This window comes from Rhopilema esculentum, chromosome 4 (genome assembly GCF_057945365.1).
Source record: "Rhopilema esculentum isolate cy_ngs chromosome 4, ASM5794536v1, whole genome shotgun sequence".
Classification (NCBI taxonomy): Eukaryota; Metazoa; Cnidaria; class Scyphozoa; order Rhizostomeae; family Rhizostomatidae; genus Rhopilema; species Rhopilema esculentum.
Window position 1 is genome coordinate 3,185,765 of NC_142818.1, and position 22,167 is coordinate 3,207,931.

The 22,167-nt window shown below is 37.4% G+C and overlaps 2 protein-coding genes across 4 annotated transcripts; both read right to left on the minus strand.

The window, feature by feature from the left end:
- Window positions 1–77: 77 nt before the first annotated feature.
- Window positions 78–10,475, minus strand: LOC135691355 (uncharacterized). Of its 3 annotated transcripts, none has more exons than XM_089113793.1 (2): window positions 9,969–10,475; window positions 78–2,383 (listed from the first exon to the last, which is right to left on the minus strand). In XM_089113793.1, exon 2 carries the CDS (start codon window positions 2,358–2,360, stop codon window positions 1,641–1,643), a length of 720 nt encoding a protein of 239 aa, XP_088969919.1. In that variant the 5' UTR covers window positions 2,361–2,383; window positions 9,969–10,475; the 3' UTR covers window positions 78–1,640. The 3 variants fall into 3 exon arrangements, with proteins under 3 accessions (XP_088969919.1, XP_088969921.1, XP_065065266.1); XM_089113795.1 differs by lacking the exon at window positions 9,969–10,475 and adding an exon at window positions 7,087–9,953; XM_065209194.2 differs by lacking the exon at window positions 9,969–10,475 and adding an exon at window positions 6,918–7,060.
- Window positions 10,476–10,951: 476 nt separating this feature from the next.
- Window positions 10,952–22,040, minus strand: LOC135691357 (uncharacterized). Its single transcript, XM_065209197.2, has 5 exons — window positions 17,783–22,040; window positions 17,310–17,393; window positions 16,945–17,036; window positions 16,459–16,570; window positions 10,952–16,137 (listed from the first exon to the last, which is right to left on the minus strand). Exons 1-5 carry the CDS (start codon window positions 17,783–17,785, stop codon window positions 15,886–15,888), a joined length of 543 nt encoding a protein of 180 aa, XP_065065269.1. The 5' UTR covers window positions 17,786–22,040; the 3' UTR covers window positions 10,952–15,885.
- Between the last annotated feature and the right edge of the window lie 127 nt (window positions 22,041–22,167).

Sequence of the window (22,167 nt, forward strand, 5' to 3'; positions counted from 1 at the left end):
GTAAATTGTTTTCTTGTAAGGACGCATTTGCCTCGAGAGAGTATAAGTTGGAAGAGAATGAACAGCATGGATAAGTCTTTTTGGTATCAAGATAGGATTTAATTTATAGAATATTCTTCAAATGTATACAATTCTGCACAGCTTAATCACAAAGAGGCATTCACAACTGACATCAGTCAATATTTTACTCATTTCGAGGCCCCTTGCTGCCTCTCTTTGGCTCTTGTCAACTTTAAGCAAGTTTAACCCCTCGCCCCCTGGAGCCCATTTTCTATTATCTTATGTTAGGAGACCACCGTGCAGATAAAGATTTCAGAGAATTTTAGTAAAGTTTTGTCAATTTCCTGTTTATTTAAGTATTTTCAAGATATTAAGAGTTATGTTCTAAAACTATGCGTAAGGATTGTTGTAACCATCACCTGTGTCAACTTTAAATAGTACCCCCCTCTCCCCTTATGGCAACTTGGAGGTATCACCCTCCTCCCAATAAGCATTATATGTCAATTGTGAAAGCTCCCCAATATGCTGTCGAACGTTCTCTTGCAGTATTAAGATTTTCCAGAAATGATAGAACACTTGCTGATGTATCATAAACTGCCAAAATAGGAGTCTCTTTATTTATCGGGTAAACCGATGTGACTTCTTTACTGGATTACTGGCCTTCGTTTCGACAGTGGATGCGATCATATCTTCCGTCAGCTAATCACGTCGAGTTTTACGATTAATTTTTTAATGAGGGGTTTTTAATGAAATTCGATAAATGTTTACTCATTCAGTTTCCCAGACAAGCCATGCCTAGGCAGTTGGTTTTGGTAGGTGCGAGGAACCCAGTTTTGTCCGCGCACAGTTATGCTATGGCTGAATTTCCGCGCCAAAATGTAAGAACGATTTGCAACATTGGGAAGGATAAGATAACAAGACAAAATGATAAGAAAAGTCACTCTCGCAAAATGATGTTTTGCGGCAAAATTAAAGATAGATAAAGGTTTCCACGCGTTAAAGAAAGATGACTGTTTCCGCGCGGGGTTTAGGACGTCAACTGGGAGGCTCAGCATTTTGATAATGACAATTGTAATGACGATCATTTTAGAAACAGAAGCAGTTAAATAAAGGTTTGATACCGTATTAAAGCGGAAGTTTTTTGGCCGAGGATGATAGAAGATCCTATCGTAACGTCCTAATAATGACATGGTCTTATCCAATCGTTTGCGTATTTGGTAACGGTGTCTTAAAAATCAAATGGCTTTGACTAAATGTTGACAGTTTACTAGTGCTCAACTTCTCCTTCGCAGAGGTCCACTGGAAGGAAACAAATACTCCTCTCTCTAACCCTACCCGCGACTCACTCCTTTTATAATTGACCGTCGTTTCTGATATCATTATCAAAAAGTTTTAGTAAAAATTTTGCACGAAATTTGAGAAAATGAAGTTTTTGCGCGAAATAAAGAAAGATGGAGTTTTCCGCGCAATTTTAAGCAAAATAAAGCTCCGCGCATGCGCTTTGGTACACGTACGTATTTACGAACCAAAACGGTATTATCAGATATAGATATTTTTCTGTACTGATCATGCAAATGCTGCATGCAATCTATGCCGGCAGTCGCTGCATCGCATCGAATTGATGTCTTCATTTTCCTAATCTACAAGCCATCTTGAGAAGTTTCATTTGCCGTTTCCTGAGTTTGTCCTCGCCTATGAAACCATTTCAAGCCGAAGGACCTTTTTCTTCGTCTTCTCTCGATTTGAAAGCCGTCCTTTATGTCTGTGACAGGTGAACCCATACGCAGGAGATACTCTGCTATGTCAAAATGCCCATGACAGTTGGCAAGCTGTAACGGTGTTAGATCCATGTGATCTCTTACGTTGATATTAGCTCCATTTTTCACAAGCATTTCCACTATTTCTAAATTCCCAACTATACACGCTTGGTGTAACGCAGCAGTACCGGGCGGACGAAGATAATTCACGTTAACTTTGGAACGCAACACGCCTTTTAGGAGCTCCAAATCACCTTCAATTATTGCAAAGTGCATAACGTCCTCCTCCGCAACATCAGAATTTACCCTGCGAAGTCTAGGACTATCTGTCACTTCCTCTTCCACAAGTTTTCTTATCTCTTTATTAGTACACTCATTTTGCTTCCTTGACTCACAAATGTCTTCGATTTTCTCCGGCTCTTCATGTGAGATTGAAAAACTAATCTTTCTTTTCATATTTTGCCACAGGGTCGGAGGCTTTTGGTCTCTTGGAATTTCAAAACTTTCTGGTGCATACCTCTGGGCTGGCAATGAAACTTTTCGACTGCGTCTGCCCTTTTCGTCAATATGGCCACCTTTGACAAGGCTTCGAAGGGTCTTCATTTTCTTCCCTTCACAACCGGCACCTGCAACAATTTAATGGACAGTTCAGATTAAAAACCTTGTGCAAATGTGTGTTTATTTGCAGCAGCGCCAAGTTCCTGTTCTACACAGAGAGGGAGGATAAGGAGGGGGAAAATGGTGCGGGGCCTGTGCTCCAAATTATCTTAAACCATGTTACTATCAGTAACATGATAATTATCTTACAACATGTTACTATCAGATTGTTACGATTACAATCAAGTTATGATTACAACACAAAAGCCTATTTTTTCCGCTACATATATGCAACCAATGCCTGTAAGTTTATTAAAGAGGAAAGCGATGTTCACATGTCTTTGATTCATGAATGTTTTTGCAGAACCTCGTTGAGAATTGTTAAAAAACTTTTTCAACAATTGAACCGAAAAACTTTCCAAAAAAACTGATAATTACAAAAAATATTTTGGGCCCAGTTTTGTAAGTGACTCCTGGGCCCGAGCTGGGTCTCGACGACACAGTTTTATTTGAAGTCTCCGTTTATTTTAACAACGAGACACCTTTTTGTTAAATACAACTGCAAGAAAGAAAGTTTCTTGAGAAAATTAATGATTACAGCTCTAATTTTCTTGTGCCCCTCTCCCATCTTTCCACAAACAGTAATACAGAGGCACATACAAATACGGTTAATATAAAGAGTCCCTTTTCTTATAAATTGTAATTCTATCAATCTACATTTCTGAAATTTGATTTTCTGTTGTCTCTGTTGTGTGCTACAATTGAGTTTGTAATCTACCGTTACCATTCGAATTGTTTATGTTGTGCCGTGGCTAGACTTGTGCCCTCTTACCTCTGATCTTTCTGATCTCATACCCTCTTTTCCCGAAGCAAAGGAAGCCTGCACTCGAAGAGGGCAACAGGGGCAAAGCGCCAGGAAAAGGGGCAAAACAATAGTAAAATAAAGAAAAATGCTTGATTTAGCGAAGGCAAGCTGGGCCAATACCCCGCTGCTCCCCTGGCGCAGGGGTCCTTGCCCAAGGCAAGACAAATAAGAACGCGAAAAAGATGTCCTGAGATCTCTATTTCGTCCCTTTTCTTTTTCCCTTTCCCCTTAGTTCCCCCTTTCTTTTTTCTAAGGATAAAAGGGTGTGTAGTCAGATAGATTCACGAGATTAACGACTGGACATGGACTGAAAGAGCTGAAGCCTGATGCAGTATTGCTGCCTTCGAGTCTCAGTTTCAAACATAGCGCAAAGCTGACATTTCAAGGCTCATTTGCGCATGCGAAATCTGATCTCGATTGATAGATATGTTAGATCGCCTGTTTTTACGTCATCGACAAGATGAAAGTTAGAATGCTTACCAAAAACCCTTTAAAAATGATTTGCTTTAAAAACGGCTGAAAGAGATTAGGAAGAATTCATAGGAACGGGTAGCCACAGAGCTGTGTTTCAATTACACGAGTCATAATTTGTTTTCGCCTGCAAAACATTACACCCATGTAGATTAGATTCTTCAATTTGAATAACAATAATAGCCCGTCTGGATTCACGATTCAAATAAAACAGACACCAAGTCAACCTCTTGTCGGTTTTATTCTTGTATATCATGTAATCTTGTATATTATCGCAGTAAAGTTGTGCTACCTAATTTTTATGGCCTTTGCAATTGAAAATGGTTGTTTATATGTGGTGAATATAGCCAATATCGGTTTTCAAAATCCTGAATCAAACACGGTGGCTTGCTTAATGCTCATATTTTTGACTTTGATTAACAAACTAATATCTTTTGTAGACTAAAGATAAGGTCCCGCCATTGAGTTAATCCTTAAACTCTTTTACTTATCTTTGGCAAATATCTCTAGGCACAAACTTTGGCCTAGACAAGATACTCAAGTGCAACTTCCAGACCATATCATTCCTGTGACGTCAGGTCGACCGTCGTCGAAAGCCTATTTTTCCCTACTTACACCACCCAATAACTGCAAAACTCGCATTGGCAGACAAGTAGGTGTATTCTTTCCGTGTGAGTAGGAAGCAAACGACTGCGACTTTGAGACAGTCAGTTGGAAAAAGGCCTAAAGGTGTCAACATTGCTCTTACTCAATATTTGTAGCCAGCATTCATGATAAGTCAACGTAAATGTTTATCAAATGAATCCTTTTTTAAAAAGAATAAATTTTATAAGAATATTGGGGCTCGTAATTGGAATTGCTAAGATTAAAGAACTAAGAAACTATAGAAAAAACAGGCTCAAAGCTCATCTCCAGCTCGACGTCCAAGCTGAAGGGGACAGAGGGTTCTTGAAGAATCCGGATAAATTCAGATATAGGGGGAGAAGGTGTTTACGCAATCCGGACGTCCAGGTCTCTAGATATTAGAACGAGACATTTCAAGTCTCAGTTTGCATTGACCTTATCATTAAGTATTCGGACAGTCAAAAAGAAAAAGGTATCTTACAGGCCACCCTGGGTACCAGATTCAGTGACTCTCGTACCCAGTATACTTCCAGGCCTACTTCTCTTAATAAGAAATTTTGAAGCTGGGCTGCAGTTGGCTAGTATTTTGGAAACAACCTCAAAGAAAGGGGTCAAAGAAAGAAAGATTTACACGGGTCTTCTGCAAACTAATGGCAATATCACATCTGAAACAAGAAGGCTACGAGCAAGTTGACTTGCCGTATGACTTGTTCTGTCCATTTGTGCAAAAAAGCATTCAAAAAAGGTGGCAGCAGATACCAGTACGGTTTTGTGAAATGCCGGTAAAATGTCACCTCTATAGAGCTGGCTAAAATGAACCTCAAGATGCCTGGCCACAAAAGGTTGGCACTGAAGAGTAAAGAAAAACACAGAGTGAAGCAGCAAATGAGGAAGATGAAGTAGAGGGGGATGAAGTAGCAGTTATCCCCTCTTGTGGATATTGCCACCTTTTTGAAGCGCCATTCACAGAAAACGATTATGAAGAGTGAAACACGACTTTTGCTGCTTATATTTAATACAATATATCTTATATCTAATGCATTTTTTAATATGACATCATATAAAAAACGTACTAGAAAATCAAAAATTGTTTATCAAGTTAGTTTCTGGTTGGAACAAAGGGCGGAATTTTACATTCTATTTACATATACATGTTTGAATAGCTTTCAGTATGATATCAGTGGAAGTTTGAGGAAGGGGGAAGGGGCTCTTAATACGGACAATGCCGGACAAAAGGGGGGGAAAGGGTCAGAAAATTCATCTTGTTGGTGGACGTTCTTTGTGAATGGCCCCTAAGCCAATCTGTCTCTTTTAGCAATAATAATCGCCTTGTGGTAGCTAAAATATTTCAAAATTCGATTTTGCATTTTTTAAAAATATTGATTTAACATTTGGCTCATGCAACCAAGGAAACGGTGAAGTTTTGTGTAGAAAGAATGTTTTGAGCATTTAACAGCCCAATCTGGCTTTACACCAGTCATTGGGCTTAACTTTGAAGAAAATATATTGAATTAACGCCTGGTCAAAAAGGCATTAGAAGCTGAACCAGAAGGTGTGGGTTGCTGAAACTCGTAGCAAGCACGGTTACCGGCTTTAAATATTATTTTTTCAAAGCTTTTATCTTGTATGTTGTTAATAGCTAAAACAAAAATTTAGTCGTTAAAAGTGGATCGATTGTTTTGAAAACCAAGTACCACTTTGGGTCGGAGCCCGTTTCAAATGAAACTGGTCCTCCTGTTTCCCATATGCTGATTCTTAAATTAAAAAACCTTTAGTCAGTTGCTAGTTTTAAGCAAGCCCAGGCCCTTTAGCAGACGACACTTAACTTTTCGTGTGTCTAAAATCAACAGGAAAGTACCATGTGATAGCGCTTATCCGAGAAATAAAATTTGTTCGTGTCCAATTATGTTGCTGATACTGGGCTTTCCTTTTTTCAAAATAAAGATTAGAGTTTTGTCTATGCTTCTTGCTAATCTACGATTTTGAATTGATAAAATCTTGCCAATCTCCCGCAAAAACAAAACTCAGCAAGTCTCCTAATTGCTAGATTGGCTGCATATAAAATACACGAAAACCTCCTTTTTCGTATTTCGCACGTTTAGTATTTTGTTAAACAGTCTTTAGATGGGTATCCAAACTGGTCTGGCAGCCCAATTAGAAAATTCTTACTCTACTGTGTTATACTTTAACGTATCTTTTCCCCGAACTATGTTCCTTTGCCTCTCGAACGTTTGCCCCTAATCCTTTCCATCCTCTTAACATTTTAGCTGGGTAGAAACTAGAAACGTCACCTCAAAATGATGGAACAGAATCATGAAATTATGTGTTTGTCGATAGAGACATGGCCTAATGAGAAAATATAGTTTGCATCGCTGCGGACAGCACTTTAGGGAATATGCGCTTGGCTTTGTTTCAACACTATGGTTTCAAGAAACTCATGTTAAGCCATGTGTTGGAAAACACTTGTTTGGACTTTAGTTAGTATTAGATGCATTAATGTTGCTAATTGTTTGCTCCCTATTATAAAGAAATCCAAGAGTACCCGTCTCCTAAAAACATGCCCCTTAGAACATAGAACAACCGTAATTACAATCATTCCATACCAAATAAGTTGCCAAGAGAAGTGTATGCTTCATGTTTCCTGAGCAGGCCAGAGTCGCAATACATCTTAGCAACTTAGATGCTCGCCAACATGGCATTTTGGAGATCACATTGCGTTTTAAAAGAACAATTATATTCCAGATAAACAAAGAGGGTATGTAGCGTTCTTACCAATTTATGATGTTTTATTTGTCTTCCACCTAACTTCATCTGTTTTATCGATTGTTTCAGTAAACCGAAGGAAGAAGAAGTCTTTCTACGAAATTTCTTATAAACAAGGAATAAAGTTTTCATCAAGTTAGTATGATAAAAGAATGACTGCTGCATGTAGAGAACTTAGCTAGGTGGGGGAGAAATTGTGAAACTTCTTTATGAAGAACAGTTGGTTGTCTGATAACTTATAATGTTTTTCAGATAAAGATGGCTGGTTTTGATCACGAAGTTAAGTTTGTAAGATCACCAACTTAGAAGGTATTTGCTTTATCTGTTCGTACATCAGAACAACTGTGCCGTGGTAGAAATAGGTCTTTGTCTAGCATCAGTATGGAGCAAATAAACTTTCTTTTGACAAGTGGCTCGCCTGGTGCTTCTTTTGATGCCAGAGCCCACATAAATACCATTAATGCTAGCTCTGCTCCACACCAAATTTGTATCCGTATTATGCACAAGGCGTATAGTGGTTTCTTGTCGTATGTATAATTTAACATAGCTCTCAAACAGCCCCTGGAATATTTTACAAATTCACTACTATGAACTTGAATTACACATCTTAAAGGTTGAATTACAAATGCAAGGTAGACAAGCTTCACTGAATGCAAGGATCAAATAACAATCAATCGATGACGTCACAGCAAAGATAAAGAGCCAAAACGAGAGGGTAACCAATAGGTCCCTTAAATCACGAATTCCCGCTACGTTTTCAGCCCGATTCCGACCATCAATTCCCGAATCCTGGTGTTATCGATTGCCGACTCCGATTCACAAATATTCGCAAAATCCCTATTCCCAACACCAAAAAATGACAATTCTCGCTTCCCCGAAAAAAATTGGGTACCATCAAGAGATGATGATCACACCCACCACATGTAAATGTTTTTCTAATCGGCTGAACTATGGCCAAATAAATAGCTAAAACTGTTTCCTCTGTCATTCTTCGCATTATGAGACACTGCTGCTTTGATTTGCTAAATGATAATTGACAATAACTATTGCACTAGCTATTGGACTATGCAATCGAATTTGCAAGGAACAGATTACAGATCATGTTCTGTAGTTTTAAATTCATGGAAAAAATAACAAAAACGTTGTCACGGCCAAAATTATCTGGTTCCGCGCTAATTTTCTAGGCGCTTTCTTCCGGCAGCATTTAGGAAGGGACGAATAGACAAAGATAGATTTTACAGCTTCTTCGTTGCGGTGTTCGTTAGTTTCACTTTCAGAAAATACACACTTTTTATAAGAATATCTAATTTTTTTCCGGGGCTTCAATTTTCTTATTCTTTTTATTTTGAGCTTAAGATTATTCTTAATTTATTCTTAAGCGACAAAAGGTATAACCGGGTTGCTATATAATTTTAATGACTTCAAGGCCGGAAACGTCCATCTCAAGACACATAGCGTGACTCACATTTGCTTTGCTTTCGAAAAAACTCAACAAGCAAATAATTTAATCCTTGGTGAAGCTATATTCTTAAATTATCCTTAAATTTCAGTGATTTCGAGCCTCGATATTCTTATAGACTATATTCTTATAAAAAGTGTGTAGGTGCCAAACATTTGGTAGTTAGATCCTAGATGAAAAATCTTAAAAAATTTCTACAGGTACATATCTTATCTTATTGAACTCCAAAAACTCCATCACCTGATAAGAACTGCCACTGCTACGACACTGGTGAATAGAGTCCCAGATAGTTCCCTTGTTAAAGCAAAACGGGGTTCGTCATATTGGAATGAAATTTGACTGTGTATTGCGACAACTTTCGCCCTATTGTCGGAGTGTTAAGATATAGCGACTTGGCGCCAGCTCAGAATTCGCCTGGAGATGTTAAAATAGATTTTCCAACGATGACGTAAAAACGTTGCGTGACGTTATTGCGTAGAAATCCCTGTTGTCGCGAAAACAACCTGTGTGGGGTGATTGGAAGAGGAGTGAGTGAGGTCAGTTAAACAAAAATAGAATATAAGGGTAACCAAGGGAGATTAACCTGTCATGGCTTATAACTAAAATAGCTATTTGAGAAACCATCCTCCTATTACCAGTGAACGAAGTTCCTTTGAAAATTCAATGCGTGCGAACTCAGGATATTTTGGGGTGTCTTCCTGCCGGTACTCTGAACTCTTTATCACAGTAATTTTTATTCTGTGCTTTCATCAACACATTTCATTACAGCAAATCGTTGTGAGTCAGAACTGAGTTTTTAAGAAGTGTGTGAGCTGAAAGAAGTTTGACGCCAGTCTGCAGAGTATGACAGTTCTAAAAGGAAATCTTGCGCGTACACGGTCATTTTAGCAACATTTTCCGCGAAAACTTCCTTTTACCAATCATATCGTGTGCAAACAGAAGGTTTTCCATAATAGAGTAACTGTAAATTTGGTACGCAATTTCAAATTTCGGATTGCGGTGTTATATCGACCTCGAGTGTTCACATATCAAATCTGCAGACCTTCAATGCACGTTCTTAAGTTTCAAGATGTTGTTTGTTTGTTACGGTCCTGTTCTGCTCTGTTTCGAGATAAAGGAAAATTAAATAGAAATAAAGAAAATTCGGGATAAAGAAAGATATAAATTGAATATGTAGCTTACTTTTTCGATTGGGATTTTATTTAAGTGAAACTCTTAAATCTTGCGATTTTCAGCGATCACAATCCTCTAGATTAGTCGAGCCGATTCAAGTTCACGGCTTCTCTGACATAAATAATCATTTTTAGTCGATCTAATGCTAAGTCGATCATTATAAGTCGATCTGGTGAAAAAATAGCTTAACATTCTTAAACTTCAATTCTCTAATACATGATTATGTTGTGATTACTAATTAAGAATCACTGATAATTACCTTCCGCAGTAAAATGATTCCTTGTCCAATATCAAGCCTTCGAGTTGAAATTATCATCCGCTTAGCTGTATGCCAACTTTTTTGTTTATTTTGCTTAGCGATTCAACAAAAAGGAGATTTGTTCAAGACTCCTGTGATCAGCTGGGATGCCGTGTTCAACTATAACAAATTAGATTATTTTCGTGCAACCAGCCGAGCTTCATTCATAATTGCGACGATCTCTGGCTGTTAACAAGAATGCTGACGCAGTTCCCCGTGTCAATCACTGGAGCATGTGAAAGAAATGGCAGAAATGTGAACAAAGCTTCTAGAACTGACAAACTGACAACATAGACGGTGAATGCACAGCCATCCTAGCAATTTTATCACATTAAACTGCCGCATTCTCTGGCCGTATAATTCCAACGGAAACTCATTTTCTCAGTTTCGGCCAGGAGATTGTCACTAAGGCTCAAACAACAACGTTTTCCAAACTCTCAAATTACGAGCATGGCTGACGGAGGATGTATGTCGGAGCAAATTCTGAAATGGCAGGCACCGCGGAGCAGGGGGGGCTTTAGCCCCCCCCCCACTTTTTGCAAAAAATGCCAAATGTTAACTATCAAACTACCAGAAAGGCCTCTTTTTATACGGTTTTAGCCCCCCCCCCCCGCACTTTTTTTAGACCCCACACTTTTCTCAACGCTCCGCGGTGCCTGAATGGGGGCTCCACACAATTAGTAAACCATTTGCCACCATTATATTTGATGTCACAACATCCTTAATATCATACAGCAGGGGAAAAGTGCAGTGCTGTCGGAACGAAATTCATATTGGGGGGGGGGGGGGGCTGTCCATTGTTTTCCTTCTCATTCACTACACTGTTATAAAGGAAACATACTACAGTTTGACAATTATTGGGGGACTCAAGATTAACTCACATTAAAGTGTGTCACACTTAAGGACTCTTTCAAACTCAAACTCGAGCAAGAAGGGGGCAGGCTTTAAAATAAGGGGGGCAGGCTTTAAAATACCTGAGGGGGGCAGGCTTTAAAATAAGAAAACAGATATGCAACAAACAGATATATTTGGACAAAATCAAGGTCATGAATTTAGAAATATGCCAAATTTTCAAAATATCATTTGGAAAAACTGTAGCCAAAGAGGGCAAGCTGTTGTCAAAATTTTCATTTAGGGGGCACAGCCCCCGTGCCGCCCCTGCAGCTACATGGCTGAATTGAAAATGCCGCTATTCAGTCCAAAGTTACCTACGATTTACAAGGTATATGAAATAACAAATATACTACGCGAATTCATGAAAAATTGACTAAAATAAATATCTCTTTCAGTTTCACTTTATATACATTGAATCCAATTGTCCTTGTAAAAACGACAAGCTTATAACAATTGTTGCCAATTTTACAAGAGAAATTATCAGAGTATCTCTTCAACTATGCATTCTTATTCATAAGAACCATATAATTTTTCCGAAGGGCAAGTATTCTTTTATCTGAAAATCCCTGGAAATCCTTTTTTCATAGAAATCTCGTTTGCTGTTTGCAAGGGTGAATTTCCCCTCAATTTCTTCCGAGTCTCGGTGTTCTTAATTTTTTGAAAAGTTGAGGCTGAGATGTACTTAGTGCTTTTTGTATATAAATGTTGATATTTCTACATCTACAAACTACAAATTGTTCCTAAGACAAATAAATAGATGTTTTGCATAATCTTGATGATAGTAGCTCGGTTGTTTAGCTGAAAAACATTATTTTTTCTTCTTACATTGCATCGGAGGCTGGGCATGTTTGAACGTTGTTCAAGGGTTGCCAGATAGAATGATGATGATGATCCTATTTCTATGGCTTAAACTCTTTGATGGTTCTGTAGTGATTCAATTTAGGCCATTTTACACAATCCATTATTGCTTTTTCTACATACCTACGCAATTCTACATTCCTCTTTCTTTACGCTTATTACACTTCATTTTATCCTAATCAATCACACCATTGTTAGCCATCAAGCACATCCTCTCCTTTGTATAACGCTTAATTAAATTTACTAGTTTTCTATATCAATACGCACTTTTGTAAATAATAGTCAGTCAGCAGGGCCTCCGACGAAGGGGGGCCAGGGGGGCCTTGGCCCCCACATTTTTGCAAAACAATAGAGTTTTATTCAAATTCTTTTGTTATGGGTGTTAAATTTTCCCTTGGCCCCCCCCCCCAACTTTTCAACCTTTGTCGGAGCCCATGGTCAGTAGAAATCACGTTACACACTGCACAAACAGTTTGCATCTCTCTGGCTCCGTGTCCTCTGCACGTTAAAAAAGATCGCACTGGTTGAAAACAGCACGTTTGTCGTTTAATGGAAAATTTAGGCAATCATCGATCGATGTCCCTTCTCTACCATTATAGTAAGCTTTTTTCTTTCTTTCTTCTACGTGCGGACTCATCAAAATAAGTCATCCAACCAATTTAACATTGTCTCGTTATATCCAGTCGTGACAAGTGATTAATCAATAGTACTTCGTTTTTGTCGTTCGCTGCTATTTTCGAATTTCAAATAGCATTTTGACAGGCATGATGTTTTTAAAAACCAGTTGTCCTCGAAAGTTTCTGCAAGAGTCCGTCTCTAGGACTTAAATGGATTATGGGGTATCTAACATTATTCATTTGGAATTGTCGCAGAAAAACATGGCGCAGAAAAACTGCACAGCGAAGGACGCCCAGGACCGGGCACTCTGGAGGCAGGCCCAAAAAGAAGAGCCACGAAGATCCAGCCGTAGCAGAAAGGGCCAAAGGCAGAAAGATCCCGACTTCATGTACTAACTCTCTTTTCTTCTCTCTTCTTTTTCGGAAGTTTTATTTTTATTTTTGTAAAAATCACAACTTGTCACCGAACCCAATGAATGAATTCATTTGGAATTACGTTGCACACTGGCAACATAAATTCTTTGACTTCCCATCCCATGCTTTATAATTCTTTGACTTCCCATGCTCCATTGGCATTGGACAAAAGCTTCATTTGCTTTTACGTGTTTCTGATGAATTGGTGGTATTCGTGACAAGGCTCATGGAAATAGAACTTTTTTTCCAGCAACGGCATTGTTATAAAAAACGGACTAAATTTTAGAATTTCTGAATTCTGATCTCAGAACCTGAAAGAGCATCATAATATACCTCTATATATAAACAATCAGTTAAAGACACTACGAATTGGTAAAGATATGGCCACATGAGCACAGGCTCTAGCCCCATCAAACCTCTGTAATTTGATATTGGTTCTTAAATTTATGAACCAGGCCAGAATAACAGTAATCCGTTAGCAAACTTGAAATCTTTCGTTGGTCATATCTCGCCCAATTTGGAACATGTCATCTAACTAATTTTGCATATTGTATTTTATGCTGTTCTTTCAGATTATGTGGCCAAATTTAAGAAATTCTAAAAATTGATTTTTTGATGACGTCACACTTTGGTACTCTATTCAAAAAGGCATTTAGAATTCCTTCGACTTTTTGAACATATTGGATATGGGAATATTTGGTAGAACAGACAGGGTTTATTTGAAGAATAGAGGGAGTAGAGCAGGGGTGGGCAACCTTTTTGGAGGCCAGGTCCTTCAAACTTTTCTTTAAAGGGCCAAAAGGTAGTAAGAAAAAGAATATGATAGTTGTAATAAAATTATAATGATAATGATGGAAAACTTTCATTCAAGTTCAACAACACTACAGTTACAAATCTCTCTTTTACATATTGAGAGAGTTTGCAACAATAGATAAGACTATTACAATCGTAAGTACAAAAGGGGAAACTGGAAAAACCAACTTAAACAAAGAAAGATGTCACTCAGGGTTAGGAGAAGTCATCCTAGGAAGAAAAAACAGAACTATCTACCAATCAACGTTTATCATCGGCCTTTTAGCTCAGACCGTTCAAATATATATATACGTAAACACCAATTTATCCAATATAGCCACCCCCACCCCCACCCCCACCGCCCCCGCCACACTAGCAAATGAGACAGGACAAAATAGGGACAACCGTATTCCCTATTCAACTGCCATGAGTGCACCCGGTAAGATTCACCTTTGTTGTGTTTGTTAACTTTCGTCTAGTCCCTAAAAGCAAAGCTCGATGATTCTGCTGTCCTGTCTTTAAGCAGGATGAGTTCGTGACAACGGACATTAGACAGTAAACAAGCTAATATCAAATCGATATGTTTCATTCAATATTTGTGACCCCTTTGAAAACTACCCTTGCCAACAAAAAAAACGATAATATGACATTTTTCATCTCACGAACCACAAAAATTGTCTTCCCTGGACGGATTCTGGCGATAGCTGGCTTAATCTTTTCCTATTTTTTCATGTATCTGCTGGTTTTCGGACTGAGAAACACATTCAAATACTACTAAAAACCTTCTTCAACTATTTTCAAGAATCACTGAACAAAAATCTTTCCTTTAAAAATGAAATATTTTTCAAGCCGTAGAATTACATTTTGATGACAATTTGTTTTACCATATTTGCCTATTTTCGTAGGATTCTAGTTGTTTTGGACTGGCAATCAACGTCACATGCTATAAAAAGCCTTTACTAACAGCTTTCAACAGTTTTTAGGCAACAAAACCTTTCTTCAAGATTGGTACTTTTTCCAAGACTATCAGGACTATAGGCTTACAATTTCATCAAAAACAGCTGGTTTAATATTTTTCTATTTTTACATGTATCTGTTGGTGTTTTGACTGAGAAACACATCCAAACACTATCAAAGTCCTTCCTTAACTTTTTTTCAAAACTTTTTAAGCAAATAAAGTTTTTATTAAAAAATGAAAATATTTCCTGAGCATATATGCTTACATTTTCACAAAAACTTGATCCAATCTTTGCCTATTTCGACAGGTATCTAGCGGTATTTGGACCATTAATCGCAATCAAACGCTTTTTAAAGCCTAATTATCCGTTTTCAACAGATTTTAAACATTAAAATGAAGTTTTTCAAAGCTTCTTACATATTCTTTAAATTTTTTCAGTCCAATTTTTAACCTATTTTCACAGGTGAATACAGTTGTATTTGTACTGTCTATCAGCTTCAAAAGCCATTAGCAGCCTTTATTAAACATTTTCGAAAGCTTTCATACAAGAAAAGTTTCCTTCAAGATAGGGTTTCTGCCAAGCCTATAGGCTTTAATTTTCTCAAAATTTGTTGATCCGAACTTTTGATTTTTGTACAAATATCAAGCTTTATTATGGCTGTTTGTCATATTCAAACACTATCAGAAACCTTCCTCGACCATTTTCAATAGTTTTTAAGCAACAGAGGTTTCCTTCAAAAGTTTTTCTTTCCAAGCCAATAGGCTTAATTTTTTGTGAAACTTGTTGGTCCAGTCTCTGCCTATTTGTATAGGTATCTAGTGGTATTTGGGCTGTCAGCAAGGGTGCCGTCCTAAGAGAGGAGAAGAGGAGGGGGTGTGCTGTAGACAGATTCAAGAGGCCACGCCCGTGACCACACCCATGATCACACCCTTACTACAAAACGCATTCTTCAAGAATATGTTTTTAGACAAATAATGCTGTCAACTCGAGCTTCCCCACCTCTGAGTTTGTTTGTGCAGTCATTGTTTATTTTTCTTCATTTCAAAACCTAATCCATTATCTGGCTACCTAACTCTTGCTAAAATGTATTAGCAAGATAATAAATCAACTTGTTATCAAAATTACTTGGATCCACTGGTTGACCAAAATATGGAGGCCAATGTATTTTCTTTGTCGCAGATGGTTAGGATTTCCATCAAAATTCTTGAACGCTTATTTCCACTGCTTCAAGAATTTTAAAGATCTCAAATCAGGAAAAAAGCTAACGTTTTTTATGATTCCTAATATAATTTGATTGATATTGATCCCAATGTAAATAATTATTGTAATTAATGTGTCCATAAATTAATTAAAGAAAAAACAAGGTCTAACTGGATTCCCGTAGAAGATTCCATTTGTTTGTGCCAAATGCCAAGGAGAGGGGTGTCGTATTACACTGTACGGTGGTGCCAATTGTGGAACTTGAGGCAGTGGCACCTGCCTTGGAGTATCAGGTAGAGGCCTAACTTCTTGCATCAGTGGCAGCTGCTTCACAGTCCCTTTTTTAGTGAAATATTTCGTCGGCTTGATATCTGCAGGTAAAGTTTCTTGGATGTTCTATGAGAATAAATAAGAGACAAGATGAGTATTGAATATGAGAAATGCAACGTAGATTTCCTTACGTTACTTGGTTGCTGGAAAAAACCTAAATCTTACTTAAACGGGATAATTTTCTAGAAAATTCCCAACAAATTTCAAAATAAAGATTTTCTCGCAAACGAAAGTGTTTCACCTATATTTACTTGTCTAAATAACCATCCCACTATTTACAATTGATGATAAAATTTGATGGATGGAAAAGAAGGCAGCAATTTTAAGCTGTTAGAGCTAGTTAATTTTATGAAATACGGCATTGCTGTTGATATGATATATACTTACATGCTTCTTAACTGCAGGTGCGATAGTTATTTTTCGACCTTTCAAGTAAATGGTCCCTTGCTTAAGAACGTTGGCAACTGCATCTTTTGAGTCGAATGATACGAAACCAAAGCTGTTGAGAATAAGAATATGTTTCATTTTGGTGCAACAGAGAAGTTAATATTTAAGGTCCTAGTAATGACAATTGTTTCAAATTTGATATAAAATTTTCTATTTGTGGACACTTTTACTATTTAAATGGACTCTACGTACAAATCAGGCAAAAAGTGGATAAACAAATATAAAAAGATGTTAGGGGAGTCTTAGAGCAGGGCGATGGCAAGATTTCTAAACATAGCCTAACTACAGAAAGATTCACTTGGTATCCGAAGAAGCATCTTTAATTCTATATTGTTCTAGATGTTAAATATAATGGGCGTTGAGTTCCAACCGAGCGAAACAACGCCTGGAATACCCTCGTGTTTTTCGTACCTGGTTAAAACTTACCCTCTTGAACAGCCATTTGAATCTAGAATAATCTTCGACTCGATGACAACTCCGAAATTTCTGAAGAACTCTGCAATTTCAGCTGGAGTTGTCTGTTGATAAATCAGTAAAACATTGATCAAAATTGCAAACTGGCACGGGGAGAAAATTTGCATATGGCATCAAAAATGTCTTTCATTTGACGTCTTCAAGAAACACACAATGCAAATTTCAGCGTATTGGATACTTAATGTCTGTCTAAAAATTTTGACAGGACCAAACAAAACTGTATACAACCAAGTCAATTCATCATTGAGCCTACAACTGGAAAATCGCATTCAAAATGATGTGATTTTCATATGAATAATTTTCAGCCAGCAACTCACTTCTCTTGTTAGTGATCCAACAAAAATTCGATGAGGAAAATGAAGGGCTAGCATCGAGTTGACTGATTTGATCGTCTGTGCATCCTAAAAACGAGAAGTAAAAATGGCTGTAGAATGGAATAAAAAGAACATTGTAAGCACAAGCCACGTGTTCTGGCTTCTTTGGGGCATGTCTTACAGCTTGCGTAATGTCCATCGTGGGGTAAGGTATCCGGTTTCAGGTCCGACTGCTATGGCAGCGATTGCAAACGCCTTTGTATGAAAAAATTATGTAATAGAATCTAAAAATTAGCAATAGATAAACGTAATCTCATTTTACATCCCTTTTCAAAGAATGGTGTTCCTAGGCCAGTATTTCGTAATCCCTCCATACCTGAAGATCATCTGCAGATTTAAAGCTTCTCGCCTAACAGTTTGGTAGCTTTAGAGTGTGTTATGATTACTTTAACTATTGTTCTAGCAAACCTACTTACCATTTTTGCTCTCCTGTGCTTTTCAACAACCGTTAGAATCTTGAATTTCTGTTTGTGTACGTCTATTTATAGGCACACCATATCAGCTCTGCACGAAACCATTGACCAAAATTGAAAAAGTCGACGATATATTTTTATCAAATTTGAAAATGTTTTTGAAACCCAACGATCATTTTTCATCAAAATATTCTTCTGTGACACAAGTTGTTAATTCTTAAAAGCTTGTACAAAATAATGTCAAATCAAAATGGTGAAGAACTCGTTGACAAATATTGACAATGGATATAGGTCGTCACGCCCATAAAAAGTTTTTTGTTATTATAACCCAAAAGTTCAGTTATAACCCTCTATTCTGCAGGTCATGGATCTTAGTGTGAAGTAATTACATGCAATTTTTCTTAAATCTCTTGAAAAATTTATGTGATGATTTGCCTTTCAGCATACTGCACGAAATTGCATGGACAATCTTCCTGAAACCTGTAACCATATGATCCCATCAACTTAACTTCGAAAAATTCATTTTTGATGAACTAGGCATTTCTATTTTCTCCTCCATTGTTACGTGATTTGGAATCAATTGATGATAAAACCTTGGCTTACTCACAGCATGTCCTAGCTCGTCACCAAACCATAATTTGTTCAATATTACCTAACAGAAAAGATTAATACAAGGCTCCCTTCACACTTCTGAATGACCAACGGAGCTTTAATCACTTTCTTGGAACACTAACCGTCTGTTTTCATAGGCAAATTCAGTCACCCCCTTTCGCCCTAGGCGCAAATGGAGTTCGTTTTCTCTTGTGGCTTGTGTGATATTTCTATATACTTTCAACATTGTTCTGGAGGGAAAGGGGAACGGAGGTAGGAGGAGGTATTTGAGAAAACAAACGAAAGAAACACGGCGCAAAGTGTTGGGTGTTCTAAGTAATTTTGGCAGTGATTTCAGATATTTCTTCCTTTTATAAAAGCGGATTGGACTGTCGCACCATTCGCACGTGTGAAAGCCACCTTTCAAAAACATGGTTGCAGTGCGTCTCAAAAGTCTTGAGTCTTGAGACCACAAAAGAGCTTTTGCATCTCGTCATTTTTCTCCCAAGTTGAGTTCTTAGTAAAAAATCTCTCATTTGTATTCTAGTTCTGATTGATCCAGGGTAAAAGTTCCAAAAGCCGCCATTGTTGATCAAAGTTGACGCGGTTACCGTCGGTCCAAAACAAAATTCCGAAGCGGTCGATCTAGGCAAGGACTAATCGTATAATGCGCGCACGCTCAAAATGGGTGCTTGGGACAGAGTTCATACACTACATATATAGCAACCTTGATGTGATGTGAAGTCCGCAGACGGAATTGTTTTGTGCTTGAGAATTTTTCTTACAAATAATTTGAAATAATCAACTACAATCTTATCAAGGTCTGTCGCTAGCTATTGTGCTCAAGGGGGGTTTTGCCGAAAAAAGTGGGTAAGCCATTTTAATTGTGTCTTATCATGAGGTTACAGTAGCAACAGTGCAAAATGACGATTGCACATACATGAAATTGGATTTTAAACATATGATATAGATTGAATATTCCTGTTTTACCGGTTGGTAATGAAGTGCTCGATGCCGTACAGGCAGAGCTGTAAACTGTTGCCTGATTATCGCATTAAGCGTAGCCTGCGTGCACTCTGTTGACAAAATTGAAAATAGGAGAAAAAGTAGAGTCCAGAGTCTGCGAAGCGGGTCTGTTGCGCAGACTCTACTTTCTCTCCTCTTTTAAATTTCCGAGTCTGCACGCGGAGTAACAACTTAGAACTGTCATGTTCTGCATACCTATGTTTACCAATGTATATGATATACCAAACTTTTCCAACAATATTCACATACACACATATCCCATGTGCTTGCCTTCATGTAAATACATCCACCAATAAGAAGTAGAGCTAATGTTCTAGGGCGGGCAGAAATTTCAAATTTCCTAATGAAATTATTTTCACCTGAAAATTGGTATACATGTCCCCAAAATGATACTGAAATTTTTGTGTTTTCAATAATAAGCTGCCCCTGCCTACTGAGCCGAAAACCCTTGACTAATTATTTACTTTATTTGCTAATTATATAACCGAGGAAACAGATCTTCCTTCATTAGGCTACCCTGTGCTGTAGACCCCTCCTTTCAAACGAAGATAGGCGATTCCTATCTTTAGGCTTAAAACGATTAAATGTAAGTTAAGTTGAATTCCCCAGTTTTGTTTTCGTGATGATCTTGATTCAAAGCATATACGTGGTATTCTAAGTTAACTCAAGAGCCGTTATTTTCTGGTTATTTAAGTAAATGTTATTATTATCTGGTGAAATTATCAGACAAACCAACCATGGCCAAACTTGCAAAATCTTGTGGAAAAGAACAATGGTTGAAAGGTGCTTGAAAAGTTATTTTAAGAAAAAAACCACTATTGAGTGTTGAATTTCAACTTTCATGGAGAATAGAATGTATATTTGACTAGGGTTTTTCTGGTAACTGACACATCGTAATCCTATAGACCAAACTGGACACTAATTATCATAATGGTAATTCTTTCTGTATCATCTCTATCTTTATCAACTTCCTGTATCAATCCAAATACATCTTCGTCTCTATACTGGCTACACTACCGATGCTCATTAAAACGACCATTCCACTCATGTGTTGACAGGCACCACTCCACCCTTACTTGTTTATTCTATATACATTCATTTTTTTATAAGAAACAAAGGTCGATGTTGAGTATTCCAGTTTCTTAATGTTTTGAAAATTTCAATACCCATTGTTTCTTAAGAGTTTCTTAATTATGATGTTATGAAATTTTCGTGACCTTTTTTTATCACGTCAAGAGATTCGCTTCCATTCTGATGCTGTATTTAGATGTGGGAAGTATATTTTTTCTCTTGTGTCTTAAGTACTAGGCCAACAGGGCAATCATATTGTTGATTTTCAAAGTTTTGTTGTTCTCAGTTTTATCACGATTTAAAAGTTTCTTAATTTTTTGCTTCGAGTACTGGAGTTTCTCAATTTTTTTCTGATTGTCCAGTACTCGTTTCTTGTAGCCAGTTTCTTATAAAAAAAGTGAGTGTACTCGTGTATAAATTAATTACAGATTTCGTTATTCCTGACCAGTAAGATATTCGGAATCAAAATCAAATTGTTAGTTCGAATGTAACATTCTTTGTACCATCAATAAAAGACAAGTTCAAATGAAACATAGCAGCAAAGCAGAAAGGATGGTCATTCCAGGGGGCGAGTCACTTTATTTAAATTTCGTGCACCTTTTTTGGAAACCATTTGGTTTTTTTTTCAAGGAAATTTAGTACGCTATTTACATCCCTTGGCTCAATCAGCAAGGTTAAGGCGCGTGGGACAAGGTACAGGCATCGTGCACCATTCTAAAAGTGGGTTGGGCTGAAAAGAGCATGACCGAGAAAAATGCCCCTTTTAGAAAATGCTTGCTCCTCTTAACTTATTTTTATAAACAGTCCGATTCAGAGAAGATACCCATTACTATAAAAATAGATTTAACAAGGTAAGCCATCAAGAGAATGAACAAAAAGGGTTCTCAGCAACGATGAACTACTACTACTAAGGATCCGTTAGAGTAAACTTCCCAAAGTTGCGTTCGAGAAAACTTTCTAAAAATTTTCATAACCTTTTATTGCAAAAAAGTGGGGGGGGGGGCTATAGCCCCTGCTAGCCCAATGGCTGCGCGATACCTGACAAGGTATTGTAAGTTTTATTGTGTCACTATCATTTTAAATACTATTGAAGCATTGTCCAACTGGAATTGAGAGAACTCTGATACATACTATTAATGAACCTTGCTTTAAGTTTGGAATTCACTATTCTAATTAACTGTAGCTTTAAAAATGAGTGTCTGTTTACATTCTCACTACATATTTATTCATAAATCCATTTGGTATTCAGGGGCAATGAAAGGAAATAGCTCACTTGAAATCCAGTCTTGAAATTTTACTAAGGTGGGACTTTACAAATGAAATCTTTCCAAGAAAACAATAAATTACATGCAATTGGGCTTTGAACATTCGTTTCAATAGAGAGAACAAATGATCTGGAAGGTTTTAAGCATGTAGGATATCGACCTATTTTCAATACCCTTGCGAACTAAAGGGAGAGAGCAGTCGGTTCGTGTGAAGACGATAAACGTTTATGATCGTCAAATCAAAAGCCACTGGTCCCTGTTTTACACGAAACCTTTTCAGAATTAAACAAACAGAACTATTTTGAAAAAATAGTTAGATGTTGAAAAATAAATCATTTCAATATAAACTTTTCAAGTTTCACCTTTATACTAATTATGTGTGGTTTCTGATTACAAAAAAATGAGAAAACGCTTTGGATATCAATAGAAAAATCT